Source organism: Oncorhynchus nerka, unplaced genomic scaffold (genome assembly GCF_034236695.1).
Source record: "Oncorhynchus nerka isolate Pitt River unplaced genomic scaffold, Oner_Uvic_2.0 unplaced_scaffold_41___fragment_2___debris, whole genome shotgun sequence".
Classification (NCBI taxonomy): Eukaryota; Metazoa; Chordata; class Actinopteri; order Salmoniformes; family Salmonidae; genus Oncorhynchus; species Oncorhynchus nerka.
Genome location: NW_027039935.1, coordinates 1 through 16,794, shown reverse-complemented (window position 1 = coordinate 16,794; position 16,794 = coordinate 1). Strand labels below are relative to the sequence as shown.

Here is a 16,794-nt window from a genome sequence, read left to right as displayed (position 1 = left end):
CAAATTGTTGGACTTCAGTGAGGTTTATTGTTTGATAAGGGAAAATTGTATTTTCATATGTATCAGTCTATTTGTAAAGGCTCATACACTTTAGTATAACATTAGTGGAAGTACTCAGAATATATTTGGATAACAATGATATTCTTAGGTCACAAAAAAATAAATACTACAAGGATTACATAACATGTACCAGCTGATCACATTCACTTCCCAGTTCTTACAGGGTCATGTGAGGTAAACAGGGCTCTATGATTGGCTTGTGGACTGAGGCTAAATATCAAAGTGTTATATAGTATGGATTATACATCAATATATACTTTTGCAGGCCTTTTTTCATTCCAGAAACAGAAAAACAGCCTACTTCCCTTTTTTTTTTCAGTGAAAAAATTTTTGTGAGCAAATTTTAGAAGGTAGATTACAGTAACCATCATGACAATGATGTAATCAAAACCTGATCGTATCCGTGGGAAAGTAGAAAAATTTACCTGAACAGTTATCTGTCAGTTTTATACACTTCACGGACGTAACCATAATCAAAGTTGTGTTGGAGGATAAAAAAATAAGAAAACATTTGCTCTTCTTCACTCATTGTTCTGTCATTTTTTGTCTCTTCCTCACCATTGCAGTGACAGAGAAACACTCCTTTACCAACGGTATACACTAGCCATCCATTATAAAAGTAGTACAAAAACATAGGCATAATGAAATAAAAGTGATAAACAAGTACAAAAAACTACAAAGTCCTCTATTTCCAGACTCCATCTCTGTTTGAGCATCTCTTCCTCTTCCATTACCCACCTTTCAGGCACAGTCACATCTTCCTATATCCCCCCTGTATTGCTTTTATCCAGTCTGTCCATAGGGCTCCTCCAGTTTCTCTCAGTCTCTACCACTCCTCCCTCCTACCCCTATGAGTTTAGGTGCTCCACCTGAATGGTGGAGGTAGCCACGGTGAGACAGAGGTCCTTGTGGGTCACTAGGTCTGCCACACTGACAGTTTTGAACTGGATGTCCCCTGCAGCGACTGTCTTATACTGGTGCAGGTCAAAGGGGCAGGATGCCGTCTCTGCCTGAGAGTAGCTACCCTGGTTTTGCCCCTGGTTCTGTCCTTGTCCATGACCTCCGGCTCGGTCTGCCCCACTATCGGTGACCTCTCCTCGGCCTTGGCCATGAGAACCTCCCTGGTTCTGGGTATGGCTTTGGTTCTGTTGGTTCTGCTGAGAGTGCTGTGCAGCAGCCACCGCCGCTGCAGTGAGCGGGTCTGAGTTGTGTTTCTGCATGTGTTTCACCAGGTACGTCTCCTGAAAATAGAATACAGAGGGATAAAGCGAGAGGTGACAAGTGTACACAAACACACACTATGCACAGACATGCACACTGTCTGTGAAAATGTCTGTTGAAAGTTAAAGGTCTGCGACTACTACATGCTGGGTGCCTTAACAGTGGTGTTTCTCTTACAGAGGTGTATGTGCGGTTGCAGAGGCCACAGGAGTAGAGCTTGGCGTGTTTGACCGTGTGAGTGGACAGGTGGACTTCCAGACTGCCCGCGTCCGTGTAACCACGGTTACAGTTGGTGCACTTGAAGGGTTTGTCCTTGTTGTGCTGCCGTCTGTGGGACTGGAACAGAACAGGACCATTCAGGACACATCTTCAAATGGGTATTTGTAAGACTGTAACTACTAAGGGTTAGTATTACTAAGCTTTCACCACTGGGAATAAAAACCAAAGAAAAGGGACAGTAATCACCTGTAGGTTGGAGAGTTGTGTGAAGGATTTCTCACAGTCCGGATGAACACACTTATAAGGCCTGTCTCCTGTGTGGATCCTGCAGAAACATGGAAAACACAACCAGTAAGAAGAAGAAAAGAGAGGGGAGAAATGTAAATGGACCCGGCAAATTCTGCTTTCAGCTATCCTGTGATCCACACCATTACAGATGAGGGAGATGGAGAGGAAGCCACTGTAGACTATCGAGATGCCGCCCTCACAAGAGAAAAAGTCTATCGAGAGGCCCCCCACAGAGAAAAGACTATTGAAATGCCCCCAAATAAAATACTATTGGGATGCCACCAAATAAAATGCCATTGAAAGGTCCCCAAATAAAATACCATTGAAAGGCCCCCGCAAAGAAATGGGCAGATATGCATGACATCACCCTTACCTGTTGTGCTGCTGTAGATGACTGAGCTGTCTGAAGGACTTCTGACAGAAAGAGCAGGTGTACGGTTTCACCCCTGTGTGGATGCGGATGTGCTGGGCCAGATAGCTGGAGTTTGCAAAGGACTTAGTGCAGTGGGGACACTTGTGGGGCTTGGACTCTGTGTGGTTTCTGGAAGCAAGAAGAGAAGATAGAGAGAGGGAGGAGGGGAGAACAGTGTTGCTTTTCTTTAAACCTTGATTGATAGGAGAACCCCCCCCAAAAAATCACACGTAAACACCCTATATTACTCAGTGCCTGACTTCTTTAAAAAAAAAAATTTAAAAAAAAATAAATAAATATTCACAACGTTTCTCTGAACCTTAACAGTATTTCACTCTGACCCAAATTATGTCAAACTTATCATGTGTGTAAGTGTGTGTGTGCACGCGCAAGGGAGAAGCAGCAGTGAAGTAGTAAGGACACCAAACAGACAGACTGAAGAGACAAAGAGGGACTTGAAGTAGAGATCACACACAATCATGCGCGCACACACACACATGGCCTGCGTCTTGCCTTTTCACAGACATCTCCACACACACAGTGCAAGCAGCCAATAGAAGGGAGGGGAGAGGGGCAGGCTAGGTAAAGCCTGTAGGGTAGAGCTGGTCAGGTGGAGCTGCTGTGAGCAGTACCGTGTGTGCTGCTGTAAGTGACTGAGCTGTCTAAAGGACTTCTGGCAGTAGGAGCAGGTGTAGGGCTTGGCCCCGCTGTGGATGCGGATGTGCTGGGCCAGGTAGCTGGAGTTGGCGAATGACTTGGAGCAGTGGGGACACTTGTGGGGCTTGGCCTCTGTGTGAGACTTGGAGTGGATCTGCATGTCTGACTTACTGAAGAAGGTCACCGCACACATCCGGCACCTACGGGACAGAGACAGACACACAGACCAGGGATGGGGAGAAAGAGGGGAGGACGAGCGGGAGAATGGGAAGACAAGTGATAGGGATGAAGGAAATGAGGGCAGGAGCAGGTGAGAAACAGATGAAAATACAAAAAGCAAGGACAAAGAGACAGGGGTATGAGAGATGGGCAAGGGAGAGGAAGAGTGGAAGAAAGCAAAAAAGGGGTGAAACATGAGACAGCAAGTGTGGAAAACAAACAGAGAAAGCAAGAGGAAAAAGACAACAGGAAAGAAAGATAAAAACAAGGGAGCAGATGAAATGAACGAGGGATGTGAAAAAAGAAGACAAGCAATAGGGAGGGGGAAGAGATAGAGGGGGAAATCAGTGAAAACAGCAGGAAAAATAGCAGATTCTGCTGAAGCAAGAAATAGAAAGACAAACAGAGATAGCTTGAAAAGTAGGGAAACATTGTATGAAGAAGATAGAAAGAGGGGGAAAAAAAGAGGACAGAAGTAGGCGAAGGAGTGCGTGTCCAATGTGTGCAGGGATGCGCGTGTGTGTGTGTGGAGCGGATGCATGAGGGAGGCAGAGAATGTGTGTGTCCATGCTGCAAAGATAACACATTGTGTTCCAGAGTGCAGGTACAAACACATAGTGAAATACTTCAGCAGGTGTGTGCGCTGCCACAGCATGCAGTGGAGTAGTTTCTGTGTGAGAGAGAAAGAGAAAAACACCCGTGCCCAGGGGCACCTAGTGTTCATCCATAGCCTGTGTCTAACCTCTCTGTCCTGGCTCATCATCATCTACAACATACAGACATACGGGTGTGCAAGCATTCCACAGCTTCACATTCCTATGGGGATGCACAGCACAACAGGTGCTTTTTGGCCCTTCTGTGACGCCGTAGGTCCGTACCTGTAGGTCTTGTTGCAGTCTTTCCCGCTGTGGTTCTCGTCTTCGTTGGCGAGGTCGTACGGGTCAGTTATATAATGCTGCGAAGACATAACCACCTATCAAATGTCACACAAACATTAGAATCACGTTCATCCTGTTAAAAAAGGCACACTGTTGTAAAAGTCTACATGGGCTCTTTTTTGTTGCTTAGTCTTGAAATCAATAGCCTGAGCTTAGTCTGGAAATATTTTAGTAGGAATAGCTTTTATTTTGGTTACGCTGGAGTTACTATGGTAACTGTCTCACCTGCCCTCCCGACGCCAAGTGAGCCAGAATCAACGCTTCATTTCCGGCGGAGAGGGTGTGGCCACCGGCAGGCCCCGCCCTCCCTAGTGTCAACTTCTTCTTCCTGCCTCGCTTCGAGGTTGTCGGCATGACGACCACCTGGGGGGTTCCACCTTCCTGTTTCTTATCTAAGTGAAAAATGTGTGTCAAGAGTCTGACAGTGCGTGAGTGAAGTGTGTATTTTTCAGAGTTAGGATAATGGAGGGTGGAGACAATCGTGTGAGTGTGTGTTACCTGGAGCGTGCAGTGTAGAGACGATCATGGTGGTGGTGGGATGTCCAGAGACGAAGGGCTGAGAGGAGGAGGCAGGAGAGACCAGCTGCGTGCCTTGAGGGGTTGTGATGACCAGACCCGCTGCAGAGAGAGGAAAATAAAAATATGATACAAAACAGATGGGAAAAAGACAATGCAAGTGTGATCAATTCTAGACTAACAGTTGACACACACACCTGCTGTCATGATACCAGTGGAAGGTACAGGCACCACAGTGATGTTCTGGGTGTGAGGGGGGTGTAGGTGACCCCCTTGGCCCTGCCCCCCTCCTTCCTGCTTGGGGACAGTGAGCAAGGTCGTCTGGTAATGAGATGAGGGGAACGAACTGTTCTTCTCCTGGTCCTTCAGTTGTTTCAGGAACATGGCGTTCTCAATCTGACATCGAGAGAGAAATCCTTGTTACAAAATGCCAAACTCCAAAAAGAGTAATTGCTATAATCCAAAGGTGTCACTTGCAATATACTTTAACATTTTAAACAGAAATGTTTCACTAAACGTACCTGTCCTTGTACAGGCACAGGGGACCAGAAGTACTGAGAGTTAAAATGGGAATCCTCCATTATTTCTGTAATGGAAGAGTAACACCGCCATATCACCACTAGGCCAAACAGCTAATCACTCATCAATTGAAATTAAATTGGCTACATTGTTGCATATCCGACTGACACCTTTGGGCGACAATAATCTTAAATCGTTTAAATGGCACTTCACATACATGAGCTAGCTAATGAAACAATAATGGTACCTATGTTGGTACTTTATTTGGTTAGATGGCTGAAATATTTGGACACATATTACAATAATTATGCCCCCGGGTTAGACAATAATATGACTTGCAAAAGGCTAGTTAGGTAATTTAGCTGCCTGTGCATTGTTGTGGTTGCATGGGAAGGATGACCGTGCTAGCTCACTATTACATCGGTTTTCCCCATCAAAGTAATTAATTTGGTGATGATGATACAATGTAGCTAGCAATAATTCGAACACAAATAAGATGTCTAGGTTGCTACTTGTTAGCAATTTTTTGAGCTGTAAGTGCATTTCAATTCCTTGCTCGGCGTTTACAGTTAGCTAGACGCTCTAATAAAACCACGAGAGGAATGTTATCGGACTCTCGCGTCTTCGACGCCTGTGAAAATAGAAATAGCAAAGCACCAAAGAAATCGAGGATTAAAAAAACTGAAGCAGTGAGAGAAGAAAAAAAACAATCTCCCACAGACTTCCGGCTGTCCAGACTGAGAAGAGACTCGTCGGGTACAAGTCGCTCAAATTGGAAGATAAATACTATGATTATGAAGACAAATAACAGTATTTACCTGTGCCGACAGAGTTTGTTCCCTTACCTGAATTCCTGTACCCGGTACAGTTCAGAAACTCTGTTCAAATCTTTTAGATTAGACTAATTCACCGAGTTTTTTCTCTTATTTTTTCTATTTTTTTCTTCCTTATGGAGTCGCTTGTCTGCGCTGCACTTCCTTCGAAGAAGATCGATTAAACTCTGTGAAGAAACAAAGCTCTCTGAGTGTGTGGTGATGTCATTTCCGTCTAATTTTGGAAGCTTCAAATTGGTGCTATCGATATGCTATTAAATATATCAAACGTAAATGAATGCAATGTTCTCCTTCTGCGTATTTTACTGTAATGCAATAAACATAAAAATACTTTTTAATGTCCCACAATAAATCTAATCTATTGAGATCTCTGAAGCCCAGAGTACAGAAACAATTAGTCCACAAGGTGTCGCCAAAAAAATGTTGTAACTCAATGTTCTATCTGTGGTCGCTGTAAACGCAAGCTACAAACACACTTCCCTGAAATAAGAGCGGATATTGCCCTCAACATCCGGTAGGTGAGGTCACACACGTAAACACATGCCGTACGAATCATTTTACTGTGTTACATTTTGGTGGGAAGAAGTATAGAGCTTTATACACATTCACGCAATGAAAGTTAAAGTCCTCTCCAGGAATCCGGACGACTATGTCCGTGAGACGAAGTTGGATATCCAGCGTGGTAAGTACAGATAGTTAGCCAGCTAGTGCACATTAGCTTACTTCACACAGTGTAGAGAGCTATAGCTAGCCCAATCAGCACGGGCAAAACAATTTATTGTAACAGTATATGTAACCTACAGTACCACGAAATTACGACCCGTCCCTCCATCCGTTCGAGGTGCCAAGAGAATACACCCGTGCACTGAATGCCACCAAGTTGGAGCGCGTGTTCGCCAAGCCGTTCCTGGCTTCTCTGGACGGCCACAGGGATGGGGTGAACTGCATGGCCAAGCACCCCAAGAGCCTCTCCACAATGCTGTCCGGCTCCTGCGATGGAGAGGTAGTTAACTAACTAACTGTACGTTGAGTTAGCAATGGCCTGGTTAAATATGAGTTGATTACAAATCCAATAATTATAGGCTACATGTCTAACTGTGGAATGGTCAAACATATATGATGACAAGCCTGTGCATTGAGATGATGCATCTAAATGATCTGTTTATACTGTAAGACTAACTGATTTGTTTCTCAGCTGAAGGTGTGGAATCTAACCAAACGTGAGTGTGTTCGTACACTCCAGGCCCATGAAGGCTTTGTCAGGGGGATGGTCGTCCGCTTCTGTGGCACCTCCTTCTTTACGGTACAGTATCTGTTCCACTATCCAGGGTTGTATTCATTAGGGCACACTCTAAATGTTGTGCAATGAACAAGTTCACATAGTACCTCCCCATTCTGGCCCGTTTGCTTTCATTTTCTGTCTAGTGAATACTAACGAGTCTAGGGGTGTATTCATTAGTTAGATTCCGTTGCAAAACATTTGGTCTGTTGCAATGGAAACTGTTTACCGTTTACTCTAGGTGCTAAATGGAAGTATGGAATGAAACTGGGAGGGGCCTATCTGAATTGCTCTAATATAAACTCTTGTTTTTGTTGCAAAACGTTTTCCATTTGGAGTAAACTGTTTCCATTGCAAAATGTCTTACAACACACAGAATTAATACACCCCCGATTTTATCGCACAGAATGGTTGCCCTCTGCTGAATTGCAGTCTTATGACACATCTTCATTATAAATCAACCTCAAACCTCTGTCAAAGTAAATATGCTTGTATTTCTGAATAACAGGTTGGTGATGACAAGACTATCAAACAGTGGAAGATGGAGACTCCTGGCTACGGAGAGGAAGAGGAACCTCTCAATACTATTCTTGGGAAGGTAATGAAGGAGGAGGTGTCTGTCTCTGTCATTATTATGCCCAATTAATATCTCTGAGAGTGTGTCTCTGACCTAACCTGTCTGATCTCATGAAGCAACACTGTAAAATGTGCATGCCATCGAGTGGACCCATCATTAAAGATTGTGGCTTTAAGCCCATGATGATGATGATGAGAATGATGGGTTCGGAGATATTCTCTACTGTGAGGGTGATGATGATGGTTGTTGTAATGTATTCCCTCTCGTCAGTGATGATGATGATTGAGGATTCACTTTAAAAATGTTACTGAGACCAATGTTTGTTCCTTCCAGTCTGTGTTCACCAGCATCGACCACCACCAGAAGGAGGGTGTGTTTGTGACGTGTGGCCAGCAGGTGGACATCTGGGATGAGCAACGCAGCAGCCCCATCCGCTCCTTCTCCTGGGGTGTGGACAGTTTCAGCTGCGTCCGCTTCAACCCTGTAGAGGTAATCAACCCTCTCTCTGTGTGGATTGTAGCATAAAGTGTCTCAGCGTATGATTCCTGATCATGGATCAGGTCCTCCATGTCCATATAATTTTGTAAATTATAATCTAAAAGGCAAAGCTGGTCCTAGATTAGCCCTTCTGCTCTGAGACTCTTGGTGAGTATGGGCCCTGACATTGCTATAGCACAGACATAAGGTGTAACCCAGACACATCACAGGGGCTATAAAGCTGAAGTATCCTTTTAGAATGTTTTATCACCATCAAATCTATAGTAGTGAGAGGAACTCCAGTCGCGGGTAGTGGGAGAGGATGAAACTGTGCCAACATTTAGAAAATGTTCTCATTGTTGAAACAAATGTTTCTGTTCCCAAAACTAGAATCTGTTACGAACACAGTGCACTAATATTTATAGACTTGACACTTTGCCAAACTGAAAAACTAAATGTGTTGTTTAGAAGGAGTGCAAGGTCAAATTGAGTTTGTGCACACACGCACTTCACAGAGGAAGCGTTCCCTAATGGAAATATGCAAATACAAATAAATGCCAATAGGATCTTGCTAGCTCGTGCTTGGCTTTGCCTACCTCCTTGCTTGTTTTGCCCACTATGCTTTGTTTGCTAAAACTGTAAACGCACAGATGAACTATCTTGTTTTGGTTAAAAATATCTTTGGCTATAGCCTCCATGCACCAGAATAATGGAGGTAATACCCATATCAGGACTATGTAGGTCAAAGGTTGTATAAAACACAGAATTGAATGTTAGTGGATTTAAAAATAATAATAATTCTTGACCTTCCCGCTTTTCTCCTCAGACTGAACTTCTAGCAAGTTGTGCCTCTGACAGAAGTATTGTGCTGTATGACATGAGGGAAGCTACACCTCTTAAAAAGGTACATTTCTATGTGCTTGGGTGCATCCCAAATTACACCCTATTTAGTGCACTACCATTTGTCGAGGGCTCATAGGGTGCCATTTGGGATGCTGCCCATTAGAACTGCACAATTAATCAAATTTTGATCTAAATTGAAATATTGACATGCGCAATATCCATATCGCAAGAGGCTGAGATATTTAGAAATGCCTCTTAGCCATCCGTCTGTAATGCCCGTTTTTTAAAATGTTTTGTTATATTACTTTAGTTGAAGAGTTCGCCTTCTCTCTTCTTTTGGTCGCTTCCCAATCTCGCACACAAAGCCCCGGCCCCTGTCACTCAAGCAGGCAGTTCCTCGTGCTCCAGATTCACTGCATGCATTGACCAAACAGCACGCAGTCAACAGATTTTTTTTCTAACAAGAACGACACAGCTTTCCACTTTGCTTCTTAATATAAATTCACGTTTTCTTTATTATACTATTCGTTTGTGTAACTTGCTTTCTGCAAAACACTAGTTAGCTGAAAGTGTGCCTAGAATTTGTTAGCAAGGCTAATCGCTTCCTAGCTAATTCCACTGAGTGCAAATCTTGCTAGCAAACTTTTGCTCTAATATTGGACGGTACCAATGGTGGAGTATATCATCATTGTTTGAAACAGCCTGTTCTTAATCAGAGAGGAAAAGACAAATAATATTGTAAAATCTTTGTCTATATGTATCTATTTAAACCCAATTAGGGTCCCATTTTATTTATTTAACCAGATAAATTGACTGAGAACACATTCTCATTTACAGTAACGACCTGGGGAATAGTTACAGGGGTGAGGAAGGAGACAATTAGGAAGCCAGATTGGGAATTTAGCCAGGACACCGGGGTTAACACCTCTACTCTTACGATAAGTGCCATGGAATCTTTAGTGACCACAGGGAGTCAGGTCAGAGGCAAGGCAGCAGTGGGATGCAGGATGGTAGGCTGCTGGCCATGGGAAACATGGGAAACGCTGACCAACACTTTGGTTCTTACTCTGTCACAACCATCTCCTTCCTTACCTTATCCTCGTTGTCATGCCAAACAAAACTGCATTCCAAGTAACCACTCCATTCCAACCATAACATTTGAATGATCAGATCATTCTATTTCTATGATTCCAACAGTTTAACCAAGCAATTAAATATTTGGTATAAAAATGTCAATTCTATTTTTTTTTGCCCATATCGTCCAGCCCTACTGCCCATGACTTTGCCCTCTACTAAACTCATTTCCCATTCCATACTGTCCTCTCATTACTGGAATGTGTCTAATGCTTAGTGTATTGAAGTATGAATGTGTGATTTCCTATATAGGTCATCATGAATATGAGGAGCAACACTTTGTGCTGGAATCCCATGGAAGCTTATAACTTCACCTGCTCTAATGAAGATTACAAGTGAGTGATGCAATTCAACATGGGTTGCGTTTACAACATGTTCACCACATCACATAGGCCTCATTCATTCCTGGAGAGAAGTTTGTGTACTTCCAATGCTAATAATGTTTTTGTTCGTGCAATTGCTTGGGGAGTGATATAATAATTATTTCTAATGTACATTTACACTTATTTTACAATAACAGCATGTCCATAGTGATCTCGTGTTTTTATTTACTGACCTTGCACCTTGCATGAGAGAAGCACGGTGGCGTGTGTTAAAATCTCATCTTTGTATTTATTAACCAACCGCATGCGTCTCCTCCCCCTTCAGTCTGTATACATATGATATGAGGTACCTGGACAAGCCTTTCACCGTCCACATGGACCATGTCTCAGCCGTGCTGGATGTAGACTACTCTCCAACTGGTAAGGAGTTTGTCTCGGCCAGCTTTGACAAGACCATCCGCATCTTCCCCAAAGACAGTGGCCACAGCAGGTTAGTGGTGCCAGGGGTTCAGACACTCCAGCAGATTGTGTGTTTATTATCAGCGTTGATGTATTTATTTTTCTACGGGTGTCGACCTGTTTAGAGATGACACTGTGCGACAGCAACATTGTGTTCAGTGTGTGTGGTTGTGTGTGTGACTTCACAGGGAGGTGTACCACACCAAGCGCATGCAGCACGTCATCTCCATAAAGTGGTCGTCAGACAACAAGTACATCCTGAGTGCTTCAGATGAGATGAACATCAGACTGTGGAAGGCCAATGCTGCTGAGAAGTTGGGATTGGTGAGACACACAGTCCTCTTCCTCTCCTTTAGAAGTAGTGTACGCACGTCCTGTAACCTGCAGGTGTCGGGTATCAAAAGTCATGTCATGAAAGAAAGCTGGATCCCAGAACAATGTTGAATGCTTACCATTAACCGGTAGGCCTTAGGTTGGAGTCATTAAAACTCATTTTTTCAACCACTCCACAAATTTCTTGTTAACAAACTATAGTTTTGGCAAGTCAGGTAGGACATCTACTTTATGCATGACACAAGTAATTTTTCCAGCAATTGTTTACAGACAGATTAATTCACTGTATCACAATTCCAGTGGGTCAGAAATGTACATACACTAAGTTGACTGTGCCTTTAAACAGCTTGTAAAATTCCAGAAGATGATGTCATGGCTTTAGAAGCTTCTGATAGGCTAATTGACATAATTTGAGTCAATTGGAGGTGTACCTGTGGATGTATTTCAAGGCCTACCTTCAAACTCAGTGCCTCTTCGCTTGACATCATGGGGAAATCAAAAGAAATCAGCAAGACCCCAGAAGAAAAATTGTAGACCTCCACAAGTCTGGTTCATCCTTGTAAGAAATATCCAAACGCCTGAAGGTACCACGTTCATTTGTACAAACAATAGTACGCAAGTATAAACACCATGGGACCACGCAGCCGCCATACCGCTCAGGAAGGAGACGCGTTCTGTCTCCTAGAGATGAACGTACTTTGGTGCAAAAAGTGCAAATCAATCCCAGAACAACAGCAAAGGACCTTGTGAAGATGCTGGAGGAAACAGGTACAAAAGTATCTATATCCACATTAAAACGAGTCCTATATCGACATAACCTGAAATGCCGCTCAGCAAGAAAGAAGCCACTGCTCCAAAACCCACCATCAAAAAGCCAGACTACGTTTTGCAAGTGCACTTGGGGACAAAGATCGTACTTTTTGGAGAAATGTCCTCTGGTCTGATGAAACAAGGGGTAGGAAGGTATGAGGTAGGAAAATTATGTGGATTCATTGAAGCAACATCTCAAGACATCAGTCAGGAAGTTAAAGCTTGGTTGCAAATTGGTCTTCCAAATGGACAATGACCCCAAGCATACTTCCAAAGATGTGGCAAAATGGCATAAGGACAACCAAGTCAAGGTATTGGAGTGGCCATCACAAAGCCCTGACCTCAATCCTATAGACAATTTGTGGGCAGAACTGAAAAAGCGTGTGTGAGCAAGGAGGCCTACAAACCTGACTCAGGTACACCAGCTCTGTCAGGAGGAATGGGCCAACATTCACCCAACTTATTGTGGGAAGCTTGTGGAAGGCTACCCAGAACGTTTGACCCAAGTTAAACAATTTTAAAGGCAATGCTACCAAATACTAATTGAGTGTATATAATGGTCTGAACCCACTGGGAACGTGATGAAATAAATAAATAATTATCTCTGCTATTATTCTGACATTTCACATTCTTAAAATAAAGTGGTGATCCTAACTGATCTAAGACAGGGGATTTTTACTAGGATTGAATGTCTGGGCTTGTGGAAAAACTGAGTTTAAATGGATTTGGCGAAGGTGTATGTAAACTTCTGACTTCAACTGTATTTGCTAATATTCTGATGCATTTGTTGGAGCTGTGATTTTGACCTTCTGTTTTGTGAGTTTGCTGGATTCCTCAACCTGCCATGGCCAGATGCCCACCATGGTACGCTCAGCAGGGTGAAAGATAGGGAGGCAAGGCTGCCAGCAGCAACAGCAGTGGCACTGCCAAGGGCTCTGATGGATGCTGACTGACATGGAACAGAATCACTTTCAATAAGTACAATGGACCAATAGGGACAGCAGAGCAGGGTTAGTGACAGACTGGAGCTATTTGGAACTCTTGATTACCAATCGACAATTTCTGACCAGTCAGTCAGTGTGGGCAATGTGGCATTATAGAGTGGATTTAAAGGGATGGTTCACTGTAAATGTATTTATGGAAAATAGGCACTGCAACTTTGATAGACTTGTATTACTTCGAGGTGTTACAGCAGGCTGACGTTAGCATCGTTCATCCCAAAACATTAGAATTACATTCTGCCCACTTTGGCATTATATCTGTTATGTTTTCTTCAACCTCTAATAACTCTCCGTATGTTCAAGACATTATTTACACATTACCTGAAATATAAGGTTCTGTTTAGCGTACCTTAAACAGATTCTTACACATAGTCTAGACTAACTCCTTTCTCATCTGATGCCAAAACCAGCATTTAGCCTACAAGGATGAATTGCAAGGGAGATGAATGGATGTTTTTCGGTGCCATCTCCAATATCCACCCCCCTTCTACTTCACTCTTCCTTATTCCCTTAATGCAGCTTAACACGGGAGAATTGGGCAACTTTTGGCACTTGTTTTACTGTAAGTGTATAAGAGGATATTTATTCTGTAGCTTTGCACTTAAACAGATCAGACGAGCCCAGCTGCTATCAGCAGTTTGAATAGGCCCAATCACTTAAAGAGAGCGGCCACTCTGGAAATAATGAAGCATTAACAATCAAGTTGGACTGGAAGGGTCTTTAATTAAAAAGAAATGCTGAATCAAGGCTGACTGTCAGATCTCAGGAAGAGTGGAAGTCTTCAGCCTGTTTTTGTTGCAATAGCAGTGTCTCTCTCTCTCTCTCTCTCTCTCTCTCTCTGGTTTTTGACTTTTGATGCCTTTCTATGAACTGACATTTGACCTCATTGTGTGAACTATACAGGTGGAAGGTGAAAGGTCATTTAGTTTTTGTCCCGTGATCCTATTTTTCATGTTATTTGGAGTAACAATGACCATATCATTGCCTTTGCCATATTGTAAATTCACACCAAAATTACCGTCCGTATCACACATTCTCATGACAGTCATGAGAAGTATGACCTATATATCCTATACATACAGTGAGCTCCAAAAGTATTGGGCAGTGACACATTTTTTGTTTTGGCTTTGTACGCAAGCGCTTTTCAATCCATATCGGGTGAACCGTTTAGAAATGACAGCACTTTTTGTACATCGTCTCCCCATTTTACGGGAACCGACGGTATTGGTACAAATTCACTTATGTGTATTAAAGTAGTGAAACATTTCGTATCTGGTCCCATATTCCTAGCACACAATGACTACATCAAGCTTGTGACTTGACAAACTTGTTGGATGCTTTTGCTGTTAGTTTTGGCTGTGTTTCAGATTTATTTTGTGCCCAATAGAAATGAATGGTAAATAAGGTATTATGTCATATTGGAGTCACTTTTATTGTAAATAAGAATAAAATGTTTCTAAATACTTCTACTTTAATGTGGATGTTACCATGACCAAAACACACAGCTACCGTGACCAAAACACACAGCTACCGTGACCACACCACACCGCTACCGTGACCAAACCACACCGCTACCGTGACCAAACCACACCGCTACCGTGACCAAACCACACCGCTACCGTGACCAAACCACACCGCTACCGTGACCAAACCACACAGCTACCGTGACCAAACCACACCGCTACCGTGACCAAACCACACCGCTACCGTGACCAAACCACACCGCTACCGTGACCAAACCACACCGCTACCGTGACCAAACCACACCGTGACCAAACCACACCACTACCGTGACCAAAACACACAGCTACCGTGACCAAATCAAACAGCAAAAGCATCCCAACAAGTTTGTAGAGTCACAAGTTTAATGTAATCATTGCGTGCTAGGAATATGGGACCAAATACTAAACCTTTACTACTTTAATACACATATAAGTGAATTTGTCCAAATCCCCTAAAATGGGTGCTGTAATTTCTAAACGGTTCACCCGAAATGGATAAATATACTCTCAAATTAAGCTCACAGTCTGCACGTTAACCTCAGTCATTGTATCATTTCAAAACCTGTGCTGGAGTACAGAGCCAAAACAGCACATTAGTCACTGTCCCAATACTTTTGGAGCTCACTATCTCTATGGATACACAGCTACTTAATACATGATTCCATGTGTGTTATTTCATAGTTTTGACGTCTTCACTATTATTCTACAAGGTAGAAAATAGTAAAAAATAAATGAAAAACCCTTGAATGAGTAGGTGTCCAAACTTTTTACTGGTACTTTGTTTTTAGTCAAGCAGTAGTAAATACAATCTCTCTGGCCGTGTTTTCAGAGGGGCTCTGAGTGGCCACTCTTCCAGGGCTTTTATTCTAATTATAATCAATTCAATTAGTTGGAGATTAGCTAATAGCTGCTGATGATGAGGTACACTTCTTTGCTTAGACCAGGCCAACAGCCTGTTAAATGTTATTTATGAAAACCTAAACATTTAGAGTGAAAAAGGAGCAGAGCAACACTGACTCTGCAGAGTTCTCTATGGCCTCAACGCTCTTTCAATACCCAATGAGTAGTAGGCTTAGGTGTTAAACAAATCAAAATATATTTCAGATTCTTCAAAGTAGCCACCATTTGCTTTGACAGCAGAATGCTGTGGTAGCCATGCTGGTTAAGTGTGCCTTGAATTGTAAATAAATCACTGACAGTGTCACTAGCAAAGCACCATCACACCACCTCTTCCATGCTTCACGGTGGGAACCACACATGCAGAGATCACCCGTTCACCTATTCTGCATCTCACAAAGACAAGGCGGTTGGAACCAAAAATCTCAAATTTGGACTCATCAGAGCAAAGGACAGATTTCCACCGGTCAAATGTCCATTGCTTGTGTTTCTTGGCCCAAGCAAGTCTCTTCTTCTTATTGGTGTCCTTTAGTAGTGGTTTCTTTGCAGCAATTTGACCATGACGGCCTGATTCACGCAGTCTCCTCTGAATAGTTGTTGTATAATTATTCCAGGGTTTTATCGTTGTCTTAGTGGACACGTTGTTTGCGGTGCTCACAACCTATGCTACACTTGTGAGAAACAAGTTTTGGTTTATTTCATTCCATTTACGAGTTTTGTCAATTTAGTTATTGTCTTGTTTGGAACGCTCCTGTCAATATTGAGTAAGGACGCGCACTTGATTACTCATTGAAGTTGGCCTGTAGGCTACCTGGCCTCCTCGCAAATGTAGTTATATAAATGAATGTGCCCATTTGGGGATCTGATAGTACTTCTGATTGGCTTAACGCACCACCGCTAATGTGCTGTGGAGCTTCTCTATGTAATATTTTCTTTACCTCAAACAGCAAGCAAGCTAAGTCTGTTTTTACAGCCACTGAGAGCGACAATAATTCCTCAATGTATTTGAAAAATCTTTTGGGCTCCCTGCCTTTCGATGACCACTCGGCGTGAAAGGAAAAAATGTCATGCTCTTATCTGGAGAAACGTCATGAAATAGGCCTACCTGATTTAGTTCTTATTGGCTATTTCTACATAGTTGGCAATAGAAGTAACTTTTTAGGTTTATAATTGATTTTTTATTTCGATTACATTTTTATGAACTAAATGACAAATGATTTTGAGATACAAAGACGTTATTATAAATTAAATGAAACTGTTCCACGAAAATGGGTGTA

At 42.7% G+C, this 16,794-nt stretch overlaps 2 protein-coding genes across 7 annotated transcripts; one reads left to right on the top strand and one right to left on the bottom strand.

Annotated features, from left to right (window-relative positions):
* Window positions 1-4: 4 nt before the first annotated feature.
* Window positions 5-6,057, bottom strand: LOC115116972 (zinc finger protein 384-like). 6 transcript variants are annotated; one of them, XM_065015547.1, is made up of 11 exons: window positions 5,868-6,057; window positions 5,052-5,116; window positions 4,728-4,926; window positions 4,513-4,632; window positions 4,240-4,406; window positions 3,955-4,049; window positions 2,833-3,057; window positions 2,162-2,329; window positions 1,747-1,825; window positions 1,459-1,617; window positions 5-1,301 (listed from the first exon to the last, which is right to left on the bottom strand). In XM_065015547.1, exons 2-11 carry the CDS (start codon window positions 5,109-5,111, stop codon window positions 909-911), a joined length of 1,665 nt encoding a protein of 554 aa, XP_064871619.1. In that variant the 5' UTR covers window positions 5,112-5,116; window positions 5,868-6,057; the 3' UTR covers window positions 5-908. The 6 variants fall into 6 exon arrangements, with proteins under 6 accessions (XP_064871619.1, XP_064871622.1, XP_064871620.1 ...); XM_065015550.1 differs by having other exon boundaries at window positions 3,955-4,031; XM_065015548.1 differs by having other exon boundaries at window positions 5,895-6,057.
* A 314-nt stretch (window positions 6,058-6,371) lies between these two features.
* On the top strand, window positions 6,372-16,788 carry LOC135568797 (DDB1- and CUL4-associated factor 13-like). Its single transcript, XM_065015552.1, has 9 exons — window positions 6,372-6,564; window positions 6,686-6,885; window positions 7,078-7,185; window positions 7,670-7,759; window positions 8,072-8,227; window positions 9,042-9,119; window positions 10,445-10,527; window positions 10,841-11,005; window positions 11,163-16,788. The coding sequence occupies exons 1-9, from the start codon at window positions 6,495-6,497 to the stop codon at window positions 11,416-11,418; spliced, it is 1,206 nt and encodes a 401-aa protein (XP_064871624.1). The 5' UTR covers window positions 6,372-6,494; the 3' UTR covers window positions 11,419-16,788.
* Window positions 16,789-16,794: the final 6 nt, after the last annotated feature.

What these genes read in the sequence shown, in the direction of transcription:
- LOC115116972 (XM_065015546.1), bottom strand. Translation starts at nt 3,842, where the DNA reads ATGATGATGAGCCAGGACAGAGAGGTTAGACACAGGCTATGGATGAAC. An exon ending in CACAACTCTCCAACCTACAG is followed by an intron (nt 1,618 to 1,746) that starts GTGATTACTGTC and finishes GTTCTGTTCCAG; the next exon opens with TCCCACAGACGGCAGCACAA. An exon ending in GCAACCGCACATACACCTCT is followed by an intron (nt 1,302 to 1,458) that starts GTAAGAGAAACA and finishes TTCTATTTTCAG; the next exon opens with GAGACGTACCTGGTGAAACA.
- LOC135568797 (XM_065015552.1), top strand. Translation starts at nt 6,495, where the DNA reads ATGAAAGTTAAAGTCCTCTCCAGGAATCCGGACGACTATGTCCGTGAG. An exon ending in GAAGTTGGATATCCAGCGTG is followed by an intron (nt 6,565 to 6,685) that starts GTAAGTACAGAT and finishes TGTAACCTACAG; the next exon opens with TACCACGAAATTACGACCCG. An exon ending in AAAGACAGTGGCCACAGCAG is followed by an intron (nt 11,006 to 11,162) that starts GTTAGTGGTGCC and finishes GTGACTTCACAG; the next exon opens with GGAGGTGTACCACACCAAGC.